General features: G+C 35.5%; 2 protein-coding genes across 3 annotated transcripts; one reads left to right on the forward strand and one right to left on the reverse strand.

The window, feature by feature from the left end:
• Window positions 1-5872: 5872 nt before the first annotated feature.
• LOC140746123 (bleomycin hydrolase) lies at window positions 5873-18134 on the reverse strand. 2 transcript variants are annotated; one of them, XM_073078134.1, is made up of 12 exons: window positions 17975-18134; window positions 16709-16866; window positions 16035-16165; window positions 15335-15449; window positions 13693-13830; window positions 13153-13273; window positions 9948-10075; window positions 9524-9651; window positions 9069-9167; window positions 8293-8413; window positions 6722-6832; window positions 5873-6345 (listed from the first exon to the last, which is right to left on the reverse strand). In XM_073078134.1, exons 1-12 carry the CDS (start codon window positions 18120-18122, stop codon window positions 6223-6225), a joined length of 1521 nt encoding a protein of 506 aa, XP_072934235.1. In that variant the 5' UTR covers window positions 18123-18134; the 3' UTR covers window positions 5873-6222. The 2 variants fall into 2 exon arrangements, with proteins under 2 accessions (XP_072934235.1, XP_072934236.1); XM_073078135.1 differs by lacking the exon at window positions 17975-18134 and adding an exon at window positions 17628-17760.
• An 867-nt stretch (window positions 18135-19001) lies between these two features.
• LOC140746124 (uncharacterized) lies at window positions 19002-23565 on the forward strand. Its single transcript, XM_073078136.1, has 3 exons — window positions 19002-19278; window positions 22215-22316; window positions 22620-23565. The coding sequence occupies exons 1-3, from the start codon at window positions 19138-19140 to the stop codon at window positions 23043-23045; spliced, it is 669 nt and encodes a 222-aa protein (XP_072934237.1). The 5' UTR covers window positions 19002-19137; the 3' UTR covers window positions 23046-23565.
• The last annotated feature ends 1025 nt before the right edge of the window (window positions 23566-24590 follow it).

The following is a 24590-nucleotide window of genomic DNA, read 5'->3' on the forward strand; positions in this document are numbered from 1 at the left end:
TTCTAGTAGGAAGTCATTGAGACAGACTCCCTTCACCTTAGCCGCCGCGTCGAAGACCATTCTAACTTTTCCCGGCTTGTTGTGATTGGTGACGGCGAAGTGCGGCAGGAACCATTTTACGTTGCTATCCCTTTCGCTGCCGTCGCATTGCACCGCGTAACCCTTTTGTATAAGGTTAGCGATCTGAGCCGCGTATTCCTTTTTAAACGCCGGCTCCTTAGTCATCCTCTTCTCGAGCGTGTGTAGTCTCTTAAGGGCAGACTCGTAGCTATCTGGGAACGTGGGGTTATCTATCTTCCAGGGCAGACCCACTTCGAAGTGGCCGTCCTTTCTTGTGGCGGTCGCTTCGAAAATGTCGTTGGCTCTCTTCTCATGCTTATTAATTTTTTCTTTAGTCGATACGCCAAGCGAGTCCACGTCGAAATGTGACTCGACGAGCTTCTGTAGTTGGACGTCGCTCGCGCAGATGTGAAGTACGGCCGCCTGGTCTTGATAAATCGATTTCCTGGGTACCGACCCGTGCAGTACCCATCCCAACTTCGTTCTCGACGCGGCGGGTTCATTTCTCTTGCCGGCGCGCAGCTGTCGCGATATTATTAGATGCCAGTTGTCGGCACCTATCAATATGCGAGGTCGAGCTTCTCCCTTACTGATGCTATCTTGTACAACTCGCAGGTGCTTGTACCGTTCTAAGTTGTGCGGTACGCGTTGGTGATGTAGCTGTAGTCCTTTTACTGTGCGGGCTGTCACTAAGTAGGCTTCTTGTTCGTGTACCCTTTTGACACGAACCTTGACCGCTTCGCTGTCGATCCTTCTCTGATCGTTAATACCCCTTATGTTCAGAGATCGATTCGGTCCGCCGTTAGTGAGTTGCTTCGCTAATTCTTCGTCTATTAGCGTCACAGTAGACCCTTCGTCTAGGAGGGCGTACGTATTTACCTCCCCCCGTGGACCGCTGAGTTTCACCTCGCAGGTTTTGAGCAGTACTGATGTAATAGGCGACCTCCTTGTCGTGACGCTCATTACTAGCGCGGCTGCTTCGTCTTCCCTGCCGTCGTCCGGAGTGCTCACTGTAGTCGTAGACTCCGTTACTTTTTCTTTATGTAGTAGCGCGTGATGTTGGTAGGTACATCCGTGGACTCCGCAGGCCTTGGCTTTGCATGTGAACCTGCTGTGCTTCCTTTTCATGCATTTGAAGCACATCTTGTTGTCCTTTGCCCACTTCCATCGCTCGTTGACGTCGAGTGCTTTGAGTTTATCGCACTCAGTAGTGTAGTGTCCCCCAGTTGGACACATGAAGCATTTTCTTTCTTCCGGTTGACTTTCCCCCGCAGTGTATACGCCCTTGGTAGCAACCCGCTTTGGTGCTACTTCTCTTCTGACGGGTACCGGAACGCTTCGCTTCGTTGTGTGGGTGTACCTTATCATAAGGTCCGCTTCGGCCATTAAAAACTCGGAGAGTACTATCATTTCATTATCTTCCATGATGCGTGCTTCGTTATTGGCTGCGTACTCCGCCCATTTGCTTATGAGATGAGGACTCAGTTTGTCCATTACGTCTCGAACGAGTAGCGGGTTTCGTAGGTAGCCTCTTCTATCTATACTTTTTATCGTATAGACAATATTTTGAATCTTCACCGCGAACTCATACAGATCGGTGCTCGCGCTCCCTAATTTCGGGATCTTTTTGAGCTCTTCCATGGCCCGATCTATTATGAATTCCGGTCTTCCATATTTCATCTCTAATGTGCGCATGATGATATCTGGGTTAGATGCGGTGAATAGCTGTGACAGCACGGTTTCTCTCGCTTCCCCTCGCAGGCTGTTTCGCAGTCGAAGGAGATTTTCCGTTGGAGAGAACTTAAAGAGTCTTGTAGAATCTTCCATGGCGGCCTTATACGGTAGCCACTCGGCGACGGCTCCCGTGAATATAGGTAGTTCCGCTGTTTGGCGAGGCAACGGTCTTGAGGCGACTAGTTTTTCTAAGGTGTCGGCTAGCCGTTGAATGCCTTGGAATTTCGCGTTCTCCCCCCGTTGCTTACTAACGGGAGGGCGAACCTCTTCCGGTTCTTCCCTGTATTTCGTCGCCGTTGGTTGTTCCATGCTTCTATCCACCCAGTCTTGTACCCTTTCGTTGCATGAGCTCGCCGCATATTCAGATTCGGCTTCGATTGCAGTCATTTCGGCGGCTAATCTCGATTTGATTAGCTTTTCTTTCATAAGTAGCCGCTTCTCTTCTATAGCCGCGAGTTCTTTCTCCGCTTCGTATTGTGCCATCTTCATACGTGCGTCGATGCTTCGCTTTGAAGTGTTACTGCGAGCGGTGTGTGCCGGCGACGTAGGTCTCCGCACCGGCGATGTAGGTCTCCGCACCGGCGATGAAGTTTCACGCCTTGGTGGCGTGCTAGCTGGTCGTGCAGGTGGCCCCATGACGGACGTCCGCGTTGACGTCGCTGGTGCTGTCTCTCTCGCCCCTTCTGGCGGAGAGTGCTCCATCCTTTTTTCTTGGGAATTTCCTGCGACCGTCGACGGCGACTGCGGAGAATCTTCATAAATTCGGTGTAGCGATGGCCCTGGCGCACCCTTAGCGCCCGGGGCTGCTTCTGACTCGCTGTACCCCGATTCGGAGCGAACACGACCCCTTGTGTTCATTGCGATCGGCGTATTCATCTTGAGTCTTCTTTAAATCCGGCTTCTCGAAGGACCAATGTAGATTATGGGTTTTCAAATAAAACTCCAACTTGAATCTTCAGTTCTTTTCTTCTTGTTTTTATTCCGAGGCGTACACATTTTTCCATACAAAAAGGCGAGCTTAAGTACTTATTTTGGGTACCGCAACAGGCGCAGGCTCAGTCAGCAACCGCGTCCTATTGCCGTCCCTTTCTAACATAGCCTGTCTTACTCTTACAATTCTATGCTTACACTCTATTGCTATCCTACTCTTACATATCTATTCTTATTACGTAGGACTTATATCTATTGCAATAAAATGTCTTATTTACATAGTCTTAATTACATACACAAGTTACATTAATCAACATTTACATTTAAATTCTTAGGCCGTTGTCGTCCGTAATACCACCCATTGGCTACTTGACACTTTTTGGGAAACTGTTTTAATGAATTCATATACGTATTATATATGCCTTTCATTGATCATTTTTTCGAAAAAGGGCTATTTATTAATAAAAAACATATTTTTATTACGGTAAACGGAACGTTACGCCAAAACAGGCGGTCAAGTGTCATTTCGTAGCGTGACGTCAACACATTGAAAATATAGAAATAAACTTCGACGTTACACATACTTCAGGTTTCGATGTGATCGACAGGTTTCGATGTAGTGACGTCACATGACATTTGAGGCAGCACTGTCGCCGTTTTGGGATTTAAAATCCACAGATAAAAAATCGAAAATTTCTTTTTAAAAATTAAAATACTTAGAACATATTAAAAAATAAACGAAATACTGCATAATTTATGTTTACTTATAAGCTATCATATCCAACATATTTCATATTTTATTGTTATAACTGTCAAGTACCCAATTCTCGTTATTTCCAACGACACAAAAATACCAGTGTCATGTACATACTCTGTCAAATATTTGTTGGTGCTGTAAATAATTGTTACCTGAATGTTTTTTGTTTTTGGAGGAATAAAGAAAACTATTTACGAAACATATATTTTATTTATGCCACCAATATTGATACATATCACACAATACACATAGAATGCAAACAATTATGAATTAGTAGTTTATTTTTGTTTAATGCAGATTAAACGGTTGTAGTTAGACGTTGTATTCAGACTAAACGGTAGAGTCTGCGCCAAACTTCAAGTCCGCTCTGAAGTTAGCGCGCAGGTGTCATTCAGAGAGCCAATGCGGTCGAAGACAACTACAAGCCTATACTCCGTAGCAACGTAAGGGCACACTAACGCAGCTATGTACCCGCGGACGAGAGCGGGTAGTTGAGAGTGCCGGGGGGGCCCGCGCGAAAATTTGCTATTGCGACGCAACTCGTTTTTATGTTCGGAGCGGACTAACAGTTTGGCGCAGACGCTACTAACTAACTAAAATCTGTAGCAACTAGTTATAACCGGCGAAAACTAGATGGAACCACATTTCCATTCTTCCAACCTTGTATTAGTATTCTGATGATATAATTGTTGTTGTTTTGTTTTCTTTTTGTTTAACATAATGAAGATAATTTATGAATAGCTTAAATGCATAAAAATGCATATTAGTACATACTTGGTGCCTTTAAACAAAAGCTTTATAATATGTTTCTCTTAAGACTATCAGTTGGTTAGTTAATCAAAGGGTTTTTCATTAAATGCACAAGATTAATTTCAATTAATAATTTTCAATACTTTTGATATAAGTAAGCAGTTTGGTAATATTATGGCAACAATGAAAGTATAAACTGCTAAATAAAAAAAATCAAATCTCAGTCCAAATAAGCTAATTACTTTCACAAGATATTAAAAAAAAACCAATTGCACATTTCTATCCTTAGGAAATATACAGATTCATTAGGATGGGTTGATAACATCTTTGGGGAAGGTGGTTAAAACAACAATATTGTAGATTAAACTTATTGTGTAAATAAAACAATAATTTCAGTTTTTAAGTGTTATACTGCACCTAAAATAGCACAAAACGGTAACTATTAAGCTTTAAAGGACCACCAAAACGTTCCATGTAGCATATTTTTATTAATAATATTAAGCAGAAAAAAAAATATTTGAAAGTATATATTACAGTTCCATACACACATCTAATTAAAAAGTTACATAAATTATATACATTTTCTACAGCCTTTAAGCGCACACTTTGAGGGTTACATATATAAGAGCATTTGTCCACCGCCGCCGTCTCCGGACCGTCATCGAGAACGAGATGACGGCGCCGAAGTAACGGTACATATATTTACTATAGTCGCGTGTCCACCGCACGTCCGTCACTTCCTATTAAACTCGGCCCGAAACAATATCGTTCTCGGCGACGGTCCGGTGACAACGGCAGTGGACAAACACCCTGAGACCCGCCTCTTTAGTATGAGTTTTCAATCGAATCGACAGCTTGTGCATCTCAATGACAAATTTTAGTTCCTAAACCATCCACCAGAGGCGCTGTATGTGTACGGCGAAATCGATATCAATTCAATCTAATATAAAAAACTCATACGGAGCGCTGAACGGAGGTCCTGTGCATGTAATTGGGTTTAAGAGCCCTGTCACATACACAGCAATGAATACTCGGTTAAAGGGAATGGTTTTACATATTATCAGTAAAGTAGTGGCACAGGTTCGATTCCCCATATATTTGACCAATACAACAGCGCCATTTGCCTTGGACTAAGGTAACTAGTTTTTCAGGAAAGGCCTGTGCCCAGCGGTGGACTTCTAAAGGTGACTGATGTGTATAAAGCTACATAGGTATTAGGTACATATATTGCAACTATTGTAAAAATATTTCACAAAATCTACGCTTTCTTATTATCAAAGGTAACGATCGGTAAATGGCAGTAACATTTCTCAAATCACATTGATTAACGCATTACATTATATTTTTCATTATTTGGTATTAAAATTACAATGGCAACCTACTCTCGTTCTAAAAAAGTAATCTCCTACTGTGTGCATTCTTAACCGGTTCAATGCGGCGGCCTTTTGGACAAATTTTAACGCCTGGCGGCGAACAAATATTTCGTGGCACCACTGTGGTGCCCAACGCCAGGGACTTCGATGGCACCACTAAGGTGCCCTCCGCCATGAATTTTAACTTATCGTTTTTTTTTACCCGCCATACACAAAAGAAATTCATGGCACAACTGTGGTGCCATCCGCATGGAATCGGTTAAAACGGTTATTTATTTTTCTAAAATCAAAGTAGTATACGAGCATGTAGTACCCAAGGGTAGGTTACTGCCACCCATGGATATCTATAATCAACCTTGGGTAAGATCGGTAAGAGTGTCTAGTCTTCTTTGTATGCGTCCATGGCACCCACTACACAAATGCTAGTGTGGGACTATGAGTGTAGAAATCATTATCATTATTATTTGTATATTATTAATAGTTACAGATAGTAAAAAAACATGGGACATTGTGTACAAATCCTTGCATTAACTTTCAATCAATATTAATTGCTTATTAGTTTTCTTGGTGGACATATAATGATTACTTCTTTTTACAAACGCCTTTTTATTATGTTATTTACTCCTTAGAACATAGGGGGCAGGCTAGGGTGCCCATCGGGTCCCAGGCGGGCAAGACTTTGGCTTCTTGTTTGAACACTTCTAACACTTCACTTGGAACATACTTCTTGTCTACAACCACCTGAAAGAGAAACAGAAATAAGGAGTACAGCGACCACGTGATAATGAATACAAATATGACGTAAGCATCAGAGATGATAAGGAGTATTTGAACTATGACGTAAGCACCAAAGAGGAGTGGGGATATTTTTACGCTTTTTTTTTACGAGTATGGGTGTTAGGGTGATAAATACGTCTGTAATATTATTTATGTCTGATTTTTTACAAAAATAGCAGGTGCAGGGAAGACTTTTACTAACTTGGGACCACTTGGGCGTACACTAAGTGACCTTCGTTTGTTTGTATAAAAAAATATTATAAGGAACATCAGTTGAGCGCCACCATTACCTAGGGTGTTATCTGTATGTGCAAAGTCTACTGTTGTGACTTCTTCTTACCTCAAACACAAACTCCCTGAACCAGGGCTCGGTGAGCAGCAAGTAGCCCTTGTCGAACTCCTTGTCGCTGTGGGAGTTCTCCACGCGGAACTTTATCGGGTGGCCGTTCTCCTGTAATTTCATTATATCGTATGAATAACGACAGTCTTAATGCTATAATAATATATAATTATATAAAGCATTATCATTTATCTACCAAGATTCTATTGTACAAACAGTTAAATAAATGTAAAGAAAAACAAGTTGTAACTTCAAGTATATTATATAATTCTATGTATATTACAAATACATGAAATGAACCATGATGTCGGTACTTGATCCAATTTGATGGATCCTTCACCATGTACTCATCTCAACTGGGATTGATTATAGATGTCCATGGACGGCAGTGGTCATTTACATTTAGCTAGAATGCATGCTCGTTTATTAAATCAAAATTATTAAAAAAATGCTATTTCAAAGCATGTAACAAAAAAATAAAATCGAATTAACTTCAGTAATTTTTTGAACTCAATATAAAAAGGTGTGTATAGGACTGAATTTAAACTAAAAAAAAGAGGACACTCGACATAAAAATCCATCAAATTGTCCTCTCATAGAAGAAGTCAGTTTAACAAGAATCAAATTGGACAGTTGCACGCATGCATGGTAGTGTTTATGGGCGCAAATCAGTATCTTATGTTTATATTACAACATTTAATGTTTAAAATAATTATTTATGGGTGCAAATCTGTATCTTACGTTTATATTATAATATTTAATGTTTAAAATAATTATTCGTAATTACAATACTGTTATTGATCTAACCTCAATGTCTCTTAGACATTGCACTGACTCTTTCGACTGATTTTAAGACATTGATTTTGTAATTTATTTTTAATAATTCATATTGTTGCATAAACCTTCAAAGTAAAAATCAATTAGATTATTATGACTCCAATTTTATTGTTTTATAAACAAAACTTAGTTTAATTTGCATCCTACTAGTAGCGCCCTCTTTTGGCGATTTATGAAAACTTGTAAGGAATATTTGCGTGTTGTAACGCGCTTGTTTATTAAAACAAATGTAATTTGTGTAAGATAAATTATTTGGAGTAACGTAAAATTCATTATAATATTAATTTTTATTATGTCAATTTTGATTGTCAATGTGGAATTAATATTCAGATTAAAATATGGACGATTTCCGGTAGTACTTCAAAACACTTTGTTAGTCATACCAAATAAATTATATAAATTATAATAATATTAAAATACTTATTCTCGAATTTTTAAAACAATATTTTCAATATAATGTTATTTTATTAACAGTTAAATTTATTGTGAATCACGTCACTTGTTATAACAAAACAAGTGATGTGAGGTAGTTCTTATGCTGTTTGTCACTCGAGTAGTATTTAAGTCCACGCGCTGGTAGAGCGTGGTTCATTCGCATTTAATCAGTCGTGTAAGCCGTTACTCTGCTCGAATTGTAAATAAAAGTGAATAAAAGTGATTCTCATATTAAAGTCGTTTCGTTCAGTTTATTAATAAAGTGCGGTATTGGGATATCGCCGACATGTTCTACTCACATCGGTGCCCACAGCGGTGAAGACCATCGCGTGAGTCATGCACGAGTCGCCGTACAGCAACCGCCCGGCCTTGTCCAGACCTATCTGCACCTCCGTGTTGAATATTAGCTTGTAGTCTTGTCTGTAATAAATATTATTATTATTTTATTTAGATGCAGCGAGTGAGGTTATTTTATTATTTGTTTTTTATAATATAGGAGTAGCAGACGAGCATCCAATCCACCTGATGGTAGGTGGCTACTGTCGCCCATGGACATCTGTGATCAACCCCAGATAGGATTAGATATTCCTACCTGAGGTCGGCCACAGATGCGCCGCTACCCCTGAGGACTAAGCTGGAACGCCACGGAACAGTATGTCTCCCTTACCACACCCTTCAAAACGGAACACAGCAGCGAAACAGGTGTGGCAGTGCTGCCGCCGGAGTCGAACCACAAAGGGTTCTACCACCTTCATACGTCCATGCCGACTGCTAGTTCGCTCTGAAGTTGTTGCGCACAACTAGAAGCATATATTCCGTAGCAACGTAATAGCATACTAACACAGCTATGTTACCCGCGGGCGAGAGCAGCGGAGAGTGCCGGGACCCCGCGCTGTCTTCGTACCGCCAATATCTACAATTTGCTATTCGACGCGACTCGTTTCTATATTCAGAGCGGACTAGCAGTGTGGCACGGACTATACCATGTAAATGTTGCCATTAGGTAGATTTATAAAGTAGTGATGCTTCACAAATAAATACAGGTTGAACTTATTACAGCATCAATGTAACTTACGCGTCAAGATCTTCTAGTCCGTTCTTTCGCTCGAAGCGTTTAGACACCTCGCAGCCAAACCACACCGCTTCACCATCTTGTATACTTGCTTTAACAACCCTGTAACATGAAAATAAGTGTGATCAATATGATGAACAATCTCGTCATCAACCTATAATTTTTTCACTGCTACGTCTCTCCTCTCAAAGTGGGGCATAGGCCCAAGATCATCACGCTGGCCTAGTGCATTATAGTGGACTTCACCAGACTGATCACGATAAGTCCGACGACACACCTAGAAGTGTTGTATAAGTTTAAAAAAAACATTAAAAGAACTATTAAGGCTGCAAGCCGACTATGTTTTTCCTCAACAACTTACCAACATAGTATTTTTTCCTATTATGATAAACAAGATTTTTAACATCAATTTTATGTATTATCTTGTAAAGAATAAAGGCGATATGTATGATACTAACTGCATAAGTGTTTCAATGGGCTGATTGTTGTACGCGGTGAGTCGGCCGCCGACCACGTTGCCGAGGCACTGCAGCGTGTACAGGTTGCCGAACGGGTTCGATTCCCGCGGGTCGTTCACTAGGCACACCTGGAAATTGTACACACTAATTTCAAAAAACGGACGGCATACGGAATAGAGACTGGATAGGAACAGCATTCTATCCGAGGCGTTCCAGCTTAGTCCTCATCGGTAGCGGCGCATCTGTAGTCGACCTCAGGTAAGAATATCTAATCTTATCTGGGGTTGAAATCAGATGTCCATGTGCGGCAGTAGCCACTTACTTTCAGGTGGACTGCACGCTCGTCTGCTACTCCTATATTATAAAAAAAAAAAACTTTATACAATTTTACTTTATTTGCAAACAATTTTATTTAATTAAAAACCTTATCATCAACATTGAACAGCGGCTTGACGTGGTTCTGGTAGAACTCCTGAGGCGTCAAGGGTCCAAAGGTTTTGTACGCCTTCTCTTTATTGTAGAACTCATATGTGAACTTCTCAGCTGGTGTGCCTGTGAAAAACAATAAAAACGTATTAGAACTCTTTGTAGGTCAACTATGACACTGGATTTATATAATGCGTCGGGATGCAGCAGCCAGGATACAGAAAGACCGAATTACTTATATAAACGTATTTAATCAAAACAGAATATTAAATGTTTTGGATTAAATCTAACCTACATTAAAACTAACTATCCTAAGTGACTTGCTGGGGCAATGTTAGCGCCCAGAGTCAATTCCCACGTTCGGGACTGTACGGTGGAAACGGAGCGATGGTGCGGAGTCAGCGTTCCCACGGCACGGCGGCGGTGCAGGATCGGATGTCTTCTTTATAATTTTGTATAAGGCGAATGCCTAACTTAGACCAGGGTCGATAATTTTTGAAACCAAAAAAAATTACAATAGAATGAAACCCATTGGAAAAGGAGGGGAATATGATCAAAATGAAAGGAAAAATAAATTACGGTCGATCCGAGTTCGGGAAGTGGGAGGGGGTGAGTTTTTAAGGGTAAAAATGGTTTATCTTGATTTCCGGCTAAACTACACGTCCTATGCGAAAAAGTTCAATGGCAAAGTTGTAGGTAATAAAAAGATCTACAACTTTTGTATTTGCAATTTTTTCACATAACCTCAAAATTTGGGTGAAAAATTCAAAAAACCAAGTTTTTGGTTTTTTATTTATATCTTATTCAAAAATTATTTTTTTTTTTTACGAAATTTGGTGAAAACTTACCTTATTATGTCCCAAATACACTGTAATTTATTTGATTAAAAATATTTATTTTTTCGCCTTATTTTCACTTAATATCAAAAAAGCACCCTAATTTTCAATCGAAAATTCTGACGTCAAAATATCAGCTTTTTTCAAAAAGTTTGGGGGCTTTTTGTTCGTTGAAATATCTACTTTCTGATGGTGTAAAAAAAATATACATTACTATAGGAAATGTTCTCAGAAAATGCAAAAAATTGAAAAACACCCAAATTCGAAAAAAAATTTTATATCATTATGTACAATTTTGAGGTATTTATTAAAATTTACACTTTAATTACTCAAAAAACGTAAGATTTCATGTTTTATTGATAAATGAAAAAGTTGCAAATTAAAATATACTTCAATAATTAACAAAGAAATAAGTTAATAAAGTTAATATTTAATAAGACATCTACAATATTTTGAAAAAGTTGTAGAATCTTATTTAAATAATATTTGTAGATGTCTATTTACTGCTGTTTTAAGATAATTTATATACCTGAGTGACCTTCGGTAAATTTTAGCCCATTGTAAGTTATTTCATAGAGAAGTGGGGACGGACCTAGGAGGGTCTGGGCCTTACTACATACCTGCTATTTCGTAGCAGCTGTAAAAACCGTTAGCCAGTATTCGAGATACAGAGCAGTGTACAACATCGTTTTTAAAAATACACGTGCAGGCTCAGTTACTCTAAGTGAATTGTGAGAAATTTACTTTATTCAAAAAATCGTTTGGAATCTACATAGCATGGTAAATACAATCTGTATTTAAATCTATATTAATCAACTTTAAAATAAAAATAGTAATATTTTCTTTCATAAATAGTATGTTTAACATAACATAACCTAAAAAATTTAAATTGAATGATATTTTAGTACAAGAATAAAAAATAGTAATTTCGTTTATTTTATACAAACAAATTTAGTTATACTCATGATAAAACTTTGAAGGCATTATTAAATTAATTTTGTCTTTTCAGATTATCAGTATGGATGGATCTGTTTGTATAATCTGCAATAAGTCAGATGACAAGCAAGTGTATGAAATAAAAAAATCAGCTTTGAATCGTTTAGTGGAGTCTAGCAAGAAGAGAATCGACAATAAATACAATTGGGTTTTTTTTCAATTTTTTGCATTTTCTGAGAACATTTCCTATAGTAATGTATATTTTTTTTACACCATCAGAAAGTAGATATTTCAACGAACAAAAAGCCCCCAAACTTTTTGAAAAAAGCTGATATTTTGACGTCAGAATTTTCGATTGAAAATTAGGATGCTTTTTTGATATTAAGTGAAAATAAGGCGAAAAAATAAATATTTTTAATCAAATAAATTACAGTGTATTTGGGACATAAAAAGGTAAGTTTTCACCAAATTTCGTATAAAAATTTTTTTTTTGAAAAAGATATAAATAAAAAACCAAAAACTTGGTTTTTTGAATTTTTCACCCAAATTTTGAGGTTATGTGAAAAAATTGCAAATACAAATGTTGTAGATCTTATTATTACCTAAAACTTTGCCATTGAACTTTTTCGCATAGGACGTGTAGATTAGCCGGAAATCAAGATAAACCATTTTTTACCCTTAAAAACTCACCCCCCCCACTTCCCGAACTCGGATCGACCGTAATTTATTTTTCCTTTCATTTTGATCATATTCCCCTCCTTTTCCAATGGGTTTCATTCTATTGTGATTTTTTTTCATTTTTTACCATTTTTAAAGGCTTCGGCACTGGTCTAAACTATGGTGATTAAGGCCAATATATAACACTGGTGTCAACACACTTATTATGCCTAATAACAACAGTTTTAAGAGCTACTGTCTTACTTAAAGGGTGTAATAAGGCTAAGGCATGTATATAGACATATCAATTTAATCCTTAATAGTGCATTTGTGACCGACTTTCCTCAGGTCAACCTCAGGTAAGAAACTTACTTCTTGGCAGTTGATTACATCATAATAATTATAATATTTTATTTGCATAGAATAAGGTTATCAAAAGTCTTAAAACTACCAATTTCCTATCCGCCGCGTCTGCAAATTTTTATTCAATAAAAAAAGATTTACATACATACTACACGTGTCTATGGGCGGCAGTTGGAATGCATACTCATTTACTACTTTTATATTATAGAAATAAACCTCCGTTTTCGTGTTACGTTATACTTAATCTCTTAATAATATAAATATAATCCAAAAAAAGTTCATACATCTATAGCAATCTATTCAATTATGAGCAGGAGCAGCTAAATAAATAAATCCTATTTATAAGCAGTGAAAAAAGATCAAACAGTATATTATAAATAAATAAGACTCAACTAGCAGTTTGTTACCAACCGAGGCAAGTAGCAACAATGTTGTATATAACAGCCATTTGCTCGCTAACTGTGTTTTGGATGTCCTCATCCGACTTCTTGGCGGCCACCATATCTCTCAGCTCCTTGGCGAATTCACGTAACTATGAGGAACATAAGCATATATTAATATTTGACACTTATTAGAATGTCCAGTTATGGTGTAAGAATAGAGGCTAATCTCACAAATGATTCTGTTCTTTGCAGGGCATGTTAAGCCATTAGTCTTAATAGTTATCAATGGTTAGCAAACATAAAATTATCCGAGATTGATCTAAAGATATCTGATTTAGATTGGCCACCAATTAATCCCTTTCAACTGCACTGAACTTCTTAGAACTGAAATCCTAATTGAATAAGATTTCCGATTTAACCCTCAGGGGCACAATTTATCTGTGATATTTGGGGATGAGTACTAATGTTTTAACACTTTACATCAGTTTGCTGTAGTATATGTTAGGTTGGACTCCAATCCAATTTAGGATCTGGATGAATGGGACCTTCGTCACATAAAAATTATCACCTTGGTCTTAATGAGCGCGTTCATCCGAAGACTGCGTCGTGAGCTGAACGACTCCGGGAAACATTTCTTGGGCATCAGACCGTACTTGTTCACCAGATTTACAATCATGTCCCACTGTCCACCATCGTTTATTGGGTCCTGCAATATAAATTTCAAAATTTGTAAATGATATTGTGTTATGGAGTTTCTTTCACCGCTTCTTCTCCATAACGAAACACCTAGAGAACCGGTGGTAGATGTAATGACATTCAAAAATTGCTCGGCAAAGAACCTATTTTTCATTAAAAAAAAAGATTTGATTTGATTTGAATAAAGGTACTTTGACAAACTCAAATTTTACAACACATAACTTAAATTGTAAAAGAGTCATGATATTTTGTAAAAAATTGCATAGCTTATAACAAAACGGTGTCCTTATCAACAATTTCCACATCTAACAAAATACAACTAACCATTATCATTGAAATTTTAAACCATATTTCATATTAGTACTCTAAACGTTGTTATATTTTTATTATCAGCAAACAGAAAACATAAATATACAAGTGCATATAAATAAATTAAACTGTAATACATATACAATTCACTTTAATTTTCTAAGAAATTATTATGCATTGTACGTTCATAAGATTTAATGTTTACATTTTAAACAATATGTAATCAGGTTCAACAATTGATAACAGTAAAATTTACTTACAAGTCATTTATCAATCAAGTACCCATTCTACTGTAATACATTGTAATCAAATAGTCATAAAAAGTAAACGACTGATAACTTATCAATGTTTATTGTTACATCTTGATAAATGATAGTGAAGAATGACTACATAAAAAATATGCACTTTTCATTAAAGTATATTTTACGTTCATATTTTTCATTATATATTGTATATTTATGCTTATTTATTATGTATATTTTATGTATATATATGAGCATTTGCTTGTATATTATTTATTAAAAGTGCATATTTACAGCATTTGTTTGATTTTTTAACTGGAACCTTTACAATCCTAGCCCGTATTACAAGTTTTCATTTTATTTTCAGTGTAAGTATGTATGTTCGGGTCTAATCTCGCACATAAAGTTTAACCAACTTCCCGGTATCTGTTTAAGCTGATGTTTTGCATGCGTATGCAGAATGGATGATAATGATATTAGGGCAAAAACAGGCTAGCATTCTATCAGCCTTAGAATACTTGCCAAATATTTCTTGAGAGGTGATATTTTTTAATATTATTTCTTTCTTGTATGTATGTTTATCCGCCTGGTGGGAAGTGATCCTTGCGCACATGGACATGTTTGACCAACTAATAGAACAAGTTCTAACTGAACCTGATCACAAATGATATTGAATAAGATAGTTGCCTTAGGAAGTTTGCCACATTCTTCAATTGAAATGCAGAACTTCTTCATGCTAGAGATAGGTGTGGCAGTACCTCATAGGTATAATATATACCATAATATAGTACGCGTAAAACTGCTAGTCCGCTCTGAATATAGAAATTAATTGCGTCTGACTGTATGACTACACCCACTCGGAACAACTTCAGAGCGGACTAGCAGTTTGGCGATAACTATAACTTTAGCACCTTTCAGGTATATCGAAGATTATCCCATAAAAACAATTATATTAAAACTTACCTTCAAAAGGAAATTGACTAGGCGCCCATCGAGTTCCTCTCCTTCCTTAGCGGTCGCGACAATGTTGTTCAGCCAGTAGTGGGACCGCTCTATTTTATCCCAGAAGAAAAGGTAACTGAAATAATTATATTAATTAGATTGTGACTCATAATGAGGCACTTAACCATGTTGACAAGTCTGTGGTAGATTTCACGCATTTCTCAATTTCGTTTTATGGAGAAGTCTTGACTATGAAGGTTTTTACACATTGCCCTTAAAATGAATAGGGCAAATGGTAATTAATTTATGTGTTTGTGAATATAAAAACATTTTTAGATATAACTGTGTTTGGGCTACTAATGTTATCAAAACACTTGTTATTGTGTTACATATTTACAGTTGAATAGTACTATAATTTTCATTTTTTTTTTATCTTTATCATTATCATCAACCCATTAACGTCCCACTGCTGGGCACGGGTCTCCTCTCAGAATGAGAAGGATTAGGGCATACTCCTACGCGCTGGCCAAGTGCGAATTGGTAGACTTCATATACCTTTAAAACTTTTTTCTTTTTTTTAAGATTTCTCAGGTATGCAGGTTTCCTCACGAAATTTTCCTACACCGTTTAAGCAAGTGATAATTATTTTCAAATACGCACATGACTCTCCTAAAAATTGAACTACTGAATTATAATTAAATGAAAAATATTTTTCTTGTACCTCTGTGAGAACTCAAATTCTTCAATTTCATACTTCTTCATAAACGGCAACCGCATCACATTGAGCGCAGCAAACAACCAGCACCGACCCGAGTTCTCCTGATTGGTCACTGGTTTACCTTCTGACTCCACCTGGAAGAATTATCTATTAGAGGACATGGTACAAAGAAACAAAACAAGGAATGGACTAGTAAAGGAAATGGTATGTCGAACAGGGGGTAATGTGATGTGATATGATGTGCAATAACAGCATATTTTTAATAATATATAAAGTATTTTGTGGCTATTATGTCAAAAGAATATCAATCAATTTCATTGTAATATAAAAAGTTAATATGACCCTGCTCACATTTATTAATTACGAGTCTGTGCCAAACTGCTAGTCGGGCCAAAGGAGTAACAGCAAATTGTACATATTAGCGATACAAAGACTTAGCAGGACAGGCACCCGTCCACTGCCCGGTCTCGCCTAGGGTACATAGCTGTGTTAGTGTGCCCTTATGTTACTACGGAGTATATGCTTGTAGTTGCGTTCGACCACAGTGGCTCTATGACTGACACCTACATGCATTAACTTCAAAGCAGACTTGAAGTTTGGTGCGGACTGGATGGATGCGTACAAAGGATGCTGGTTCCACTAATTGATTATAAAATGTAATAAGTAATGTTAGTTACCTTAATATTATAAACATGGAGGGCGGTATTGGTTTTTCGTCTGCTGATAGCGACCTCGAAGGGGTCAAACCGCGTGCAGGCATTTTGGGCTAGCTCATTCTTTGGGTCGGCATAGTAATTTTCCCTCAATTTGTCTAGGCATTCTTTGCTAAGGGGTTCTGAAAGAATAGGTATTAATTATATCATTTTTTTATAATCCAGTAGTAAATGAGAATGCAATCCACTTGATAGTAAGTGGCTATTGCCATACATGGACTTCTGTAATCAATAGATAAGATTAAATTCCAACCTGAGATCGGCCACAGATAATGCATCTGAGATGTACCCCTAAGTTGGAACACCTCCCTTACCATGCAGAGAAACAAAGCAATGCTTAATACTGCTGTTATTACACAGAAATAGGCAGTATTGCTTTTACAGTCCAGCCACAAAAGGTTCTACCACCTTGAATTAAATCATTTATTGAAGACTCTTTGAAGAGTAATAGAATGGAAGTCCTTCTTTACTGCAGGTTGGCCACACATGTCTTATTACCCTTGATTTAATTAAACTGCATCTTTATAAGTGTCTCTTATCTATAAAACCCTTCAGACCACACAATAGTAACATGCCACTGCTGTTATAAATGTGGCACTTGTGGCAGAGGTGCCACCAAAATAAAACCATGAAGAGTTAATTTTTAAAAATATGAATTGCACACAAATTAATAAGTAACCCACCAAGCAGAAAAAATATATCGACTATAATAAAGCATTGCTTTATCCAAATTGTTTATGATGACACATCAGCTGTTGCTTTATCAAATTAATTGATCTTAGATGGGCAGCAGTCTTATTCCAAAGTTATTCACATGCTGTAACTACATACATAAACTAAAAACTTGGTAAATACAACGAAAATACATTTTAATCTAGCTTACTTTTGTGTTCAAACGACTTAAACATTATGTGTCTTACAAATTTCGTATAACAGCTTCTTTCCTTAACCATACTCAATATTTTATACATTTCATGATGAACATAATATTAAAATCATAGATCTTAAACAATTATCAACTAAAGTATTCTTTTCTACTGAATTTGATAGAAATTGACAATGTTATCCATAATTGCCTGACATCGATGACTGGCATATTTAAAAAAGGAATTATTTATATTTAAAACTTTATTTAATTTAAAACCAAAATAATTATCGTATTATACCCACTATTCATTTTATTAAATAAATGAGCAAACAGAATGTTAAATAAAAGAAATAAGCACTTACTAGAAGACATTGTTGTAGAATACGAAAATAACCGAGTTGTACGCTGTACCGGTCTTAATAATATGTTAGCAACTGCAAAAGTACTAAACGTAGCGCGAGCAATAGGCATTATTCGATATGCAAAAGCGCAACTAAAAATCGTTTTCATTCGTATATATTACCATATCGATATAGACGATATTGCTAACAGTTAAAACAAAATCAACGAATAACGATAAACGTCAGTTTAACGATATCGATAGTTCTCTATCTTATAATCACTATATTTTTATTCGATTTACAATACTCGCTAGGTTTAGAATAACACAAAACGAATAAAATTGAATAATATAAGACAAACGTACACATCAAAGCATTTAGTAACCTATTTACTCATATTTGATCAATATCTATAACAAGATTGTTTTTGATATCGATATGAAATACAGTTTATCATATCAATATGAAAACTTAATATCGCCTATGTTCTGATATGAGCTGAATATTTATAGTCAAACAACTGTTTACAACTACTTTCGCACTCGTTTGTGAATTTGCAAATAACCGTTTTGACTTTGTTTCGGTCATTGAACTTTGAACAGCTGACGTGTTATCATGATATTTTCTATTTTATATTTATGATTTTTTTTTCTTAATATGATGTTATGTTATTGTATTTGTACATACATGTATTCAAATATATGTTTCTATATTTACTTTGTTATTTTTTTTTCGTTAACTTCCCACAATATATTTGTATTGTACAAATTAAAATTTACGATGTTGATTATGTGGAATGGGTTGTAAATTATAATAAATTAAATCGTTTAAATAGTTTAAATACATATTATATAGCAATTTGTACTGTTTGGCGAAGGTCACGACCATAGATAATTCGTGTGAACGAACTTAATATTTGTAAGGATTTCCGGTTTATTAATCTTACGATTATTTAAATTTCTTTACTGTAATATTCATATATTTTGTATTTTAAAGTTTTTTTGTGAAATTATATCTATGTTAACATTATGATACAAGAAAATCAATACTACTGTCATAATACAAGGTCGACAGTAGGTAACATCGCTTCAAGGGGTGCCTAAAACTATTTACGTTCACGATTCAGAATATTTTCGTGAATCTAGCTTTAAGCACTAATATTTTTAGATTTTGTTACGTGAAAAATGTCGTTGAAGGCGTACGAAGACGCTTGTACAAGAGCGGAATTATTTGGCCAACCTAAGCCGGATAGGGAAGATTTTTTGGAAAAACATAAGCATTTGGATGTTGTGGAATTTGAAGAAGTGGATATAAAGACGGCTGAGGTAAGACAACCAGAGATCACCTTTGATTACAAGTCATGTATTATTTAAGACGTAGTATTACGCGATAGAGGAAAGTCTATGGTAATGGCAAAGTTAGACTAAAGTTAAGCTGTTCAGTAGAGCATGTAATCACAGTGTAATTTAATAGAGATTTTTAAATCAATTATTATACATTTTTTGTATTTTTTTCTACAGGGTTGTATTTTAAAAAACCTCAATAGTGTGTAAAGTAGGACTCCGGTGGATATGTGAATTATGGCCTAAATCCCTCTGATTCTAAAAGAATACCGTGTCTAGCAGTGGGACAATAATAAATTAATGATATAGATATTTTTTTTAATGACTGAGGGTTATGGTAATTAAGAACAACCTTTACTTATCCCTCGAAAGTTAAATGGAGTCATGTGCTACACATTGTTAGAAGTAGAATTACAATCTTCTTAGAAAAAATAAAGTCGTTCTTACAAAAGCATTGCAAAAATGGAGTTCTTTTCAAATGAACTAACTATAATATACGTGAAGGCGACAATTTTTCAGACGACCTTATATTCGCTGACCTATTTTTTAATATTGCTAAAAGTGAAACACTGCTAAAAGGCGATTTTGCGGGAGCGCACAACTACATCTGCATTATCGATGCAATACTTTTTGCACTGTATTATTTTTCTATGAGTACAATTAACTTAAATCTATTACAATACTATTTTTATACTAAAGTATGGATGGCAACTCCGCTTCATTATACAGGGTGTCCAGTAAGTACCACGACAAACTTGGGGAGAACATAGGTGAGGGCCAGACCTCTCTGGGAAAAAAAAAATTACCTTAGTAAAAGTGTCACCGTTTTTGCACTATAAATTGTTTTAGATTTTTTGAGAAATTCAGCACTCTTCATCTTCTTTCGTTAACCGCGTGTACAAATTTGGCGATGCAGTGTTTATTTTTTCTGTAAAATACTATCAGATAGTTGGTCTATCATATTGAAATGTAAATTGGTTAAAAGATGTACAGGGACCATGAAAAAAATAGCGATATTTTGAGATTTTAATTTTTTTAATATTTTTCCCTCAACTTTGACTCGTCGCTGTGAAAAAAATAATGTACTGGACTGTAAGTGTGCATTGCGCAAAAAAATAGTTATTAGAGATTTCAAAAAACTGTCGTTTCGAAGTGAAACTTCGTACATGTATGTAATTTGTATGACAATACCATAATTTTGACATCTTGGAACAGATCTGAGAGGTAGAAATAGGTGTGGCGGTGGTGCCGCTGGAGTCGAATCACAAAAGGTTCTACCACCTTCAAAAAACTATAATCCTATTTTGAGTTGATTTTGATTACATATATCCTTGGAGGTAGTGACCACTGAACATTAGATGGACAGCATCTTCGTTTGCCACTTCAACCGTTAAAGATCTTCCCTTCTTATAGTAAAGAAATGTGTACAAAATTATGAATCTTGACTTCCTTTAAGATGGACGCATTGGTGCGGCGCTTTGTCTCTGGTTTTCGTAATATTTTGCGTTGGCACATCGCAAATGCTTCCAGTTATTTTTATGATAACAATGTGATGTCTTTTGTTTCCTTCTTTCCCTATTACACCTTCATAAGTTTTAACTAAGGTTGGCTGGCTGAATATAGTTCAGTCCTTGTTAATTCCCGACATTCATTTTTTTTTATTACGTGACACCATAGATTAGTAAAGATTACTCACTCCTAACAAGAAAATGTACCCAGTTTTGAGAATTGAAATAGTTGCGTAAAAAAGTTTAGCCACGTCTCCGTGCTAAAATGTCCCTAAAATATTTGAAATAATTATTTATTTACTATGTAAATTGTACATTGTAACTGTAAATTACGCAGTATTAGTTATTTATTCGTAAATTTTCTCTAAAAATGTTTTTATTTGTCAAGAATTCAAAAAAAGAACTTACTATAATAAGCCATTTGTGGCTTCATTCAATTTCAAGGCGGCGAAGTATCTTTACTAATATATGCGTGACACATAAAAAAGGAATAAGTGTATAAATGTACACAGTCCGTTAATCTCGCATACGAACATTACGAACTATTGTTATAAATTTTTAAAAATAATTTATAAAAAAGTTTAGCAGTAGCAGTAAAAGCTAGATAAAAATAATGACAGTTGATAACCCATTTATTGAAATATAGGCATAGATTAGTAAAGATTACTCACGCCTAACAAGAAAATGTACCCAGTTTTGAGAATTGAAATAGTTGCGTAAAAAAGTTTTGCCACGTCTCCGTGTTAAAATGTCCCTAAAATATTTGAAATAATTATTTATTTATTACGTAAATTAGTTATTTATTCGTAAATTTTCTCTAAAAATGATTTTATTTGTCAAGGATTCAAAAAAAGAACTTACTAAAATAAGCCATTTGTGGCTTCATTCAATTTCAAGGCGGCGAAGTATCTTTACTAATCTTGGAAATAGGTCAGGTTTTTACTTTGTATTGTTATCTGTCCCAGTTGGCTAGATTCCAAGTCGGATGTCTTGGCATATCTTATGACAATTTTCTATAGATACACGAGTGTTTTAAATTGTCCCGATGTACCAAAAAATCGAAACTAACTTTATTTTATCAAACCTAAATCAGAAATACCTACTGTTGAAACTTTAAGTAAATTTAAAACGACGGATGGAATTAACTATATATTTAATATTCATGATAATGCTGTATAAAACATCTAAATTTTAAATATAGTAAGCATACTATCAGACAATAACAACACAAATAACAGCAAAAATTATTAAGAATAATGAATATCCTTTCGTTAGAAAATAGCAATTTTTAATATTGAAAATTTGCTAAGATTCAATACACAGAGATTTTACTGTAAAAGTTATACACGAGATAGAGTTAAATTTATTTCAATATTCTCACATTAAATATGAAATTTTCTTTTTTTTCAGAATACAGCAATGCTCACTGAAGATTTGAAACACGGAAGTAGCGGGCTTAACGAGCTTAATACAATTTTATCGTCAACACAAACGAAAATTAATCGACTGAGGGTAAGTCAATTAACTTCTTTCTACAGTAATCTAAAATGCAAATCGAGGATTAAATAGTAATGCAAGCCATGCAATCATTAATAATTCATTACAATAATTGTAGACAGCGCCATCTAGTAACCATCTAAAGAACCTGTTTTATTATGTCTGCACATACTATTTTTTTCGAATATGATAATATTGAGAGGATTTCATTTCTAAGCATAAGAAGTTTAAATATTATTAAAAAAAAAAAAATTTTCAAAAACTGAAATCAGAAATTATACTATTGAGTGCAATACATAATATGCTTTTGCGTTTCAGGGCGTCTGCGGGAGCGTAACAAATTTTTTTCGCGTAAAGCTGATGGCCAAGGATAATCTATCGTATTCCAGTGACCAAAGTTACGTAGGACAAACTAACTACGATAAGGACTACGTTCCGGCGAATACTTCAGAGAGTGGCTCCATAAACCGCGGCCTTGGCCCCGACGACAACGAAATGACACCGCGCGCAGCAAAGGCGGGAATTTTAAAACAAAATAGCGGCGACATTAACACCGCATTAGCTGACTTAGAAACGATGGAGAAGAATGAAAATAGTTCTTTATTGAGCAAAAGTGTGTTTCTGGATACCAGAAAGCAGATGACGTCACAGATCAGTAAGCTGGACAACATGATTAACCAAGCCGAAAGAGCACAAGCGTCTTTGAACAGCCAAAACAAACAAATGCGAACCTTCCTCCGATAATTGTTTGTCACGATTGATTGATTGCGGTCTTGTCGGTGCTCAATTGACCACAGAACGTTTATTTTGCGCTAATTGGTAGGTATTTGAGTGATTTTGAAAAAAATATTGAGGAATGGAGGAAAATCACAAGTTGTATGTGGTAAACAAATGCCAAAGGTAATGATGGAGTTTAAAAATACTATATACATGTAAATTGAAAGCTAACAGGCGAATTTTTAATGGTTAAATTAATCAATGCTATTTTTTTCTAAACAAATTGTAGTAATGTCACCACTATAATACTGCCGCATTCGCCATAGATTAGTAAAGATACTTCGCCGCCTTGAAATTGAATGAAGCCGCAAATGATGATTATAGTAAGTTCTTTTTTTGAATTCTTGACAAATTAAAACATTTTTAGAAAAAAAAAATTACGAATAAATAACTAATACTGCGTAATTTACATAATAAATAAATAAGTATTTCAAATATTTTAGGGACATTTTAGCACGGCGACGTGGCAAAACTTTTTTTAGGCAACTATTTCTAATTTTCTAATTCTCAAAAGTGGGTACATTTTCTTGTTAGGAGTGAGTAATCTTTACTAATCTATGCATTCACTTATAATAATTGGAAATAGCCAAAATAATCACATCTATTTGAGTTAGCCTCAGTTGAAATGCTTTAGCTTTAAAATCAGAGCTCGTATTTCTCTTATAATTTCGTGGTTTGTGATATGATATCGATATGAAATGGTATGTGATATTCGATATTTTTTGATTTACCGCTCTCCAAGGGCGATACATCCTTTGTTCTGACGATACGTTTTGGAAACGATAGCAATTTTGATGAATCTCAATGTCAGTGACTTTCAATGTCAATATTATGAACATACTCGTATATTTCGATATTTCGTATACATAAAAGTTTATAGTATATAAATTATTACGCTGGTGTTATGATTTATTTTTATATATTTAAAACTTCAAAATCAATATATTTTGACTAAGTTCTGTGATCACAAAAGCGTAAAACGCAATTAATTATTTGGCTGTGGATTTTTTGTAAAACAAATAGAAATTAGAATAGATGAATTATAACAATATTATGCTATTTTTGTTTCATACTAGTCATTATACTCATTATGTATATATAATACCTACTTAATTTTATAACGATAGCGTTTAAAATGATTTATAATATTTTTCGGTATATTATTATTATTTTTATGTGACATAATTATCTACACGTATATGTAAAAGAGTAGATAGGTATGTATACAGTTTAAAATAAATTATTTTAGACTATGTTAATATAATCATAATTGATCGATTGAAAAAGGTTCATTTATATCTTCAGTCATAGAGCGTGTCAGACGCGTGTCGTGACAGACAGACAGAAAATAGGGGGTACCTAGTTCTCGTATACAATGTGTACGTAATTGTATATCTGCCTCATAACAGTAGTGATAAGCGCTGCTGTGTTTGGGCTTAAAGGGTGTGGTAAGGGAGACATATTTTTCCGAGGCGTTCCAGCTTAGCCCTAGGGGTAGCGGCGCATCTGTGG

This window comes from Epargyreus clarus, unplaced genomic scaffold (genome assembly GCF_041222505.1).
Source record: "Epargyreus clarus isolate Ecla_fem2 unplaced genomic scaffold, WU_Ecla_fem_2.2 ptg000012l, whole genome shotgun sequence".
NCBI lineage: Eukaryota > Metazoa > Arthropoda > Insecta > Lepidoptera > Hesperiidae > Epargyreus > Epargyreus clarus.

Coding starts and splice junctions, on each gene's coding strand:
- LOC140746123 (XM_073078134.1), bottom strand. CDS start 18,122: ATGAAAACGATTTTTAGTTGCGCTTTTGCATATCGAATAATGCCTATT. Junction 16,867..17,974: donor TTCTACAACAATGTCTTCTA/GTAAGTGCTTAT, acceptor CTATTCTTTCAG/AACCCCTTAGCAAAGAATGC. Junction 9,652..9,947: donor TGTTCAATGTTGATGATAAG/GTTTTTAATTAA, acceptor TACAATTTCCAG/GTGTGCCTAGTGAACGACCC.
- LOC140746124 (XM_073078136.1), top strand. CDS start 19,138: ATGTCGTTGAAGGCGTACGAAGACGCTTGTACAAGAGCGGAATTATTT. Junction 19,279..22,214: donor TGGATATAAAGACGGCTGAG/GTAAGACAACCA, acceptor CTTTTTTTTCAG/AATACAGCAATGCTCACTGA. Junction 22,317..22,619: donor CGAAAATTAATCGACTGAGG/GTAAGTCAATTA, acceptor TTTGCGTTTCAG/GGCGTCTGCGGGAGCGTAAC.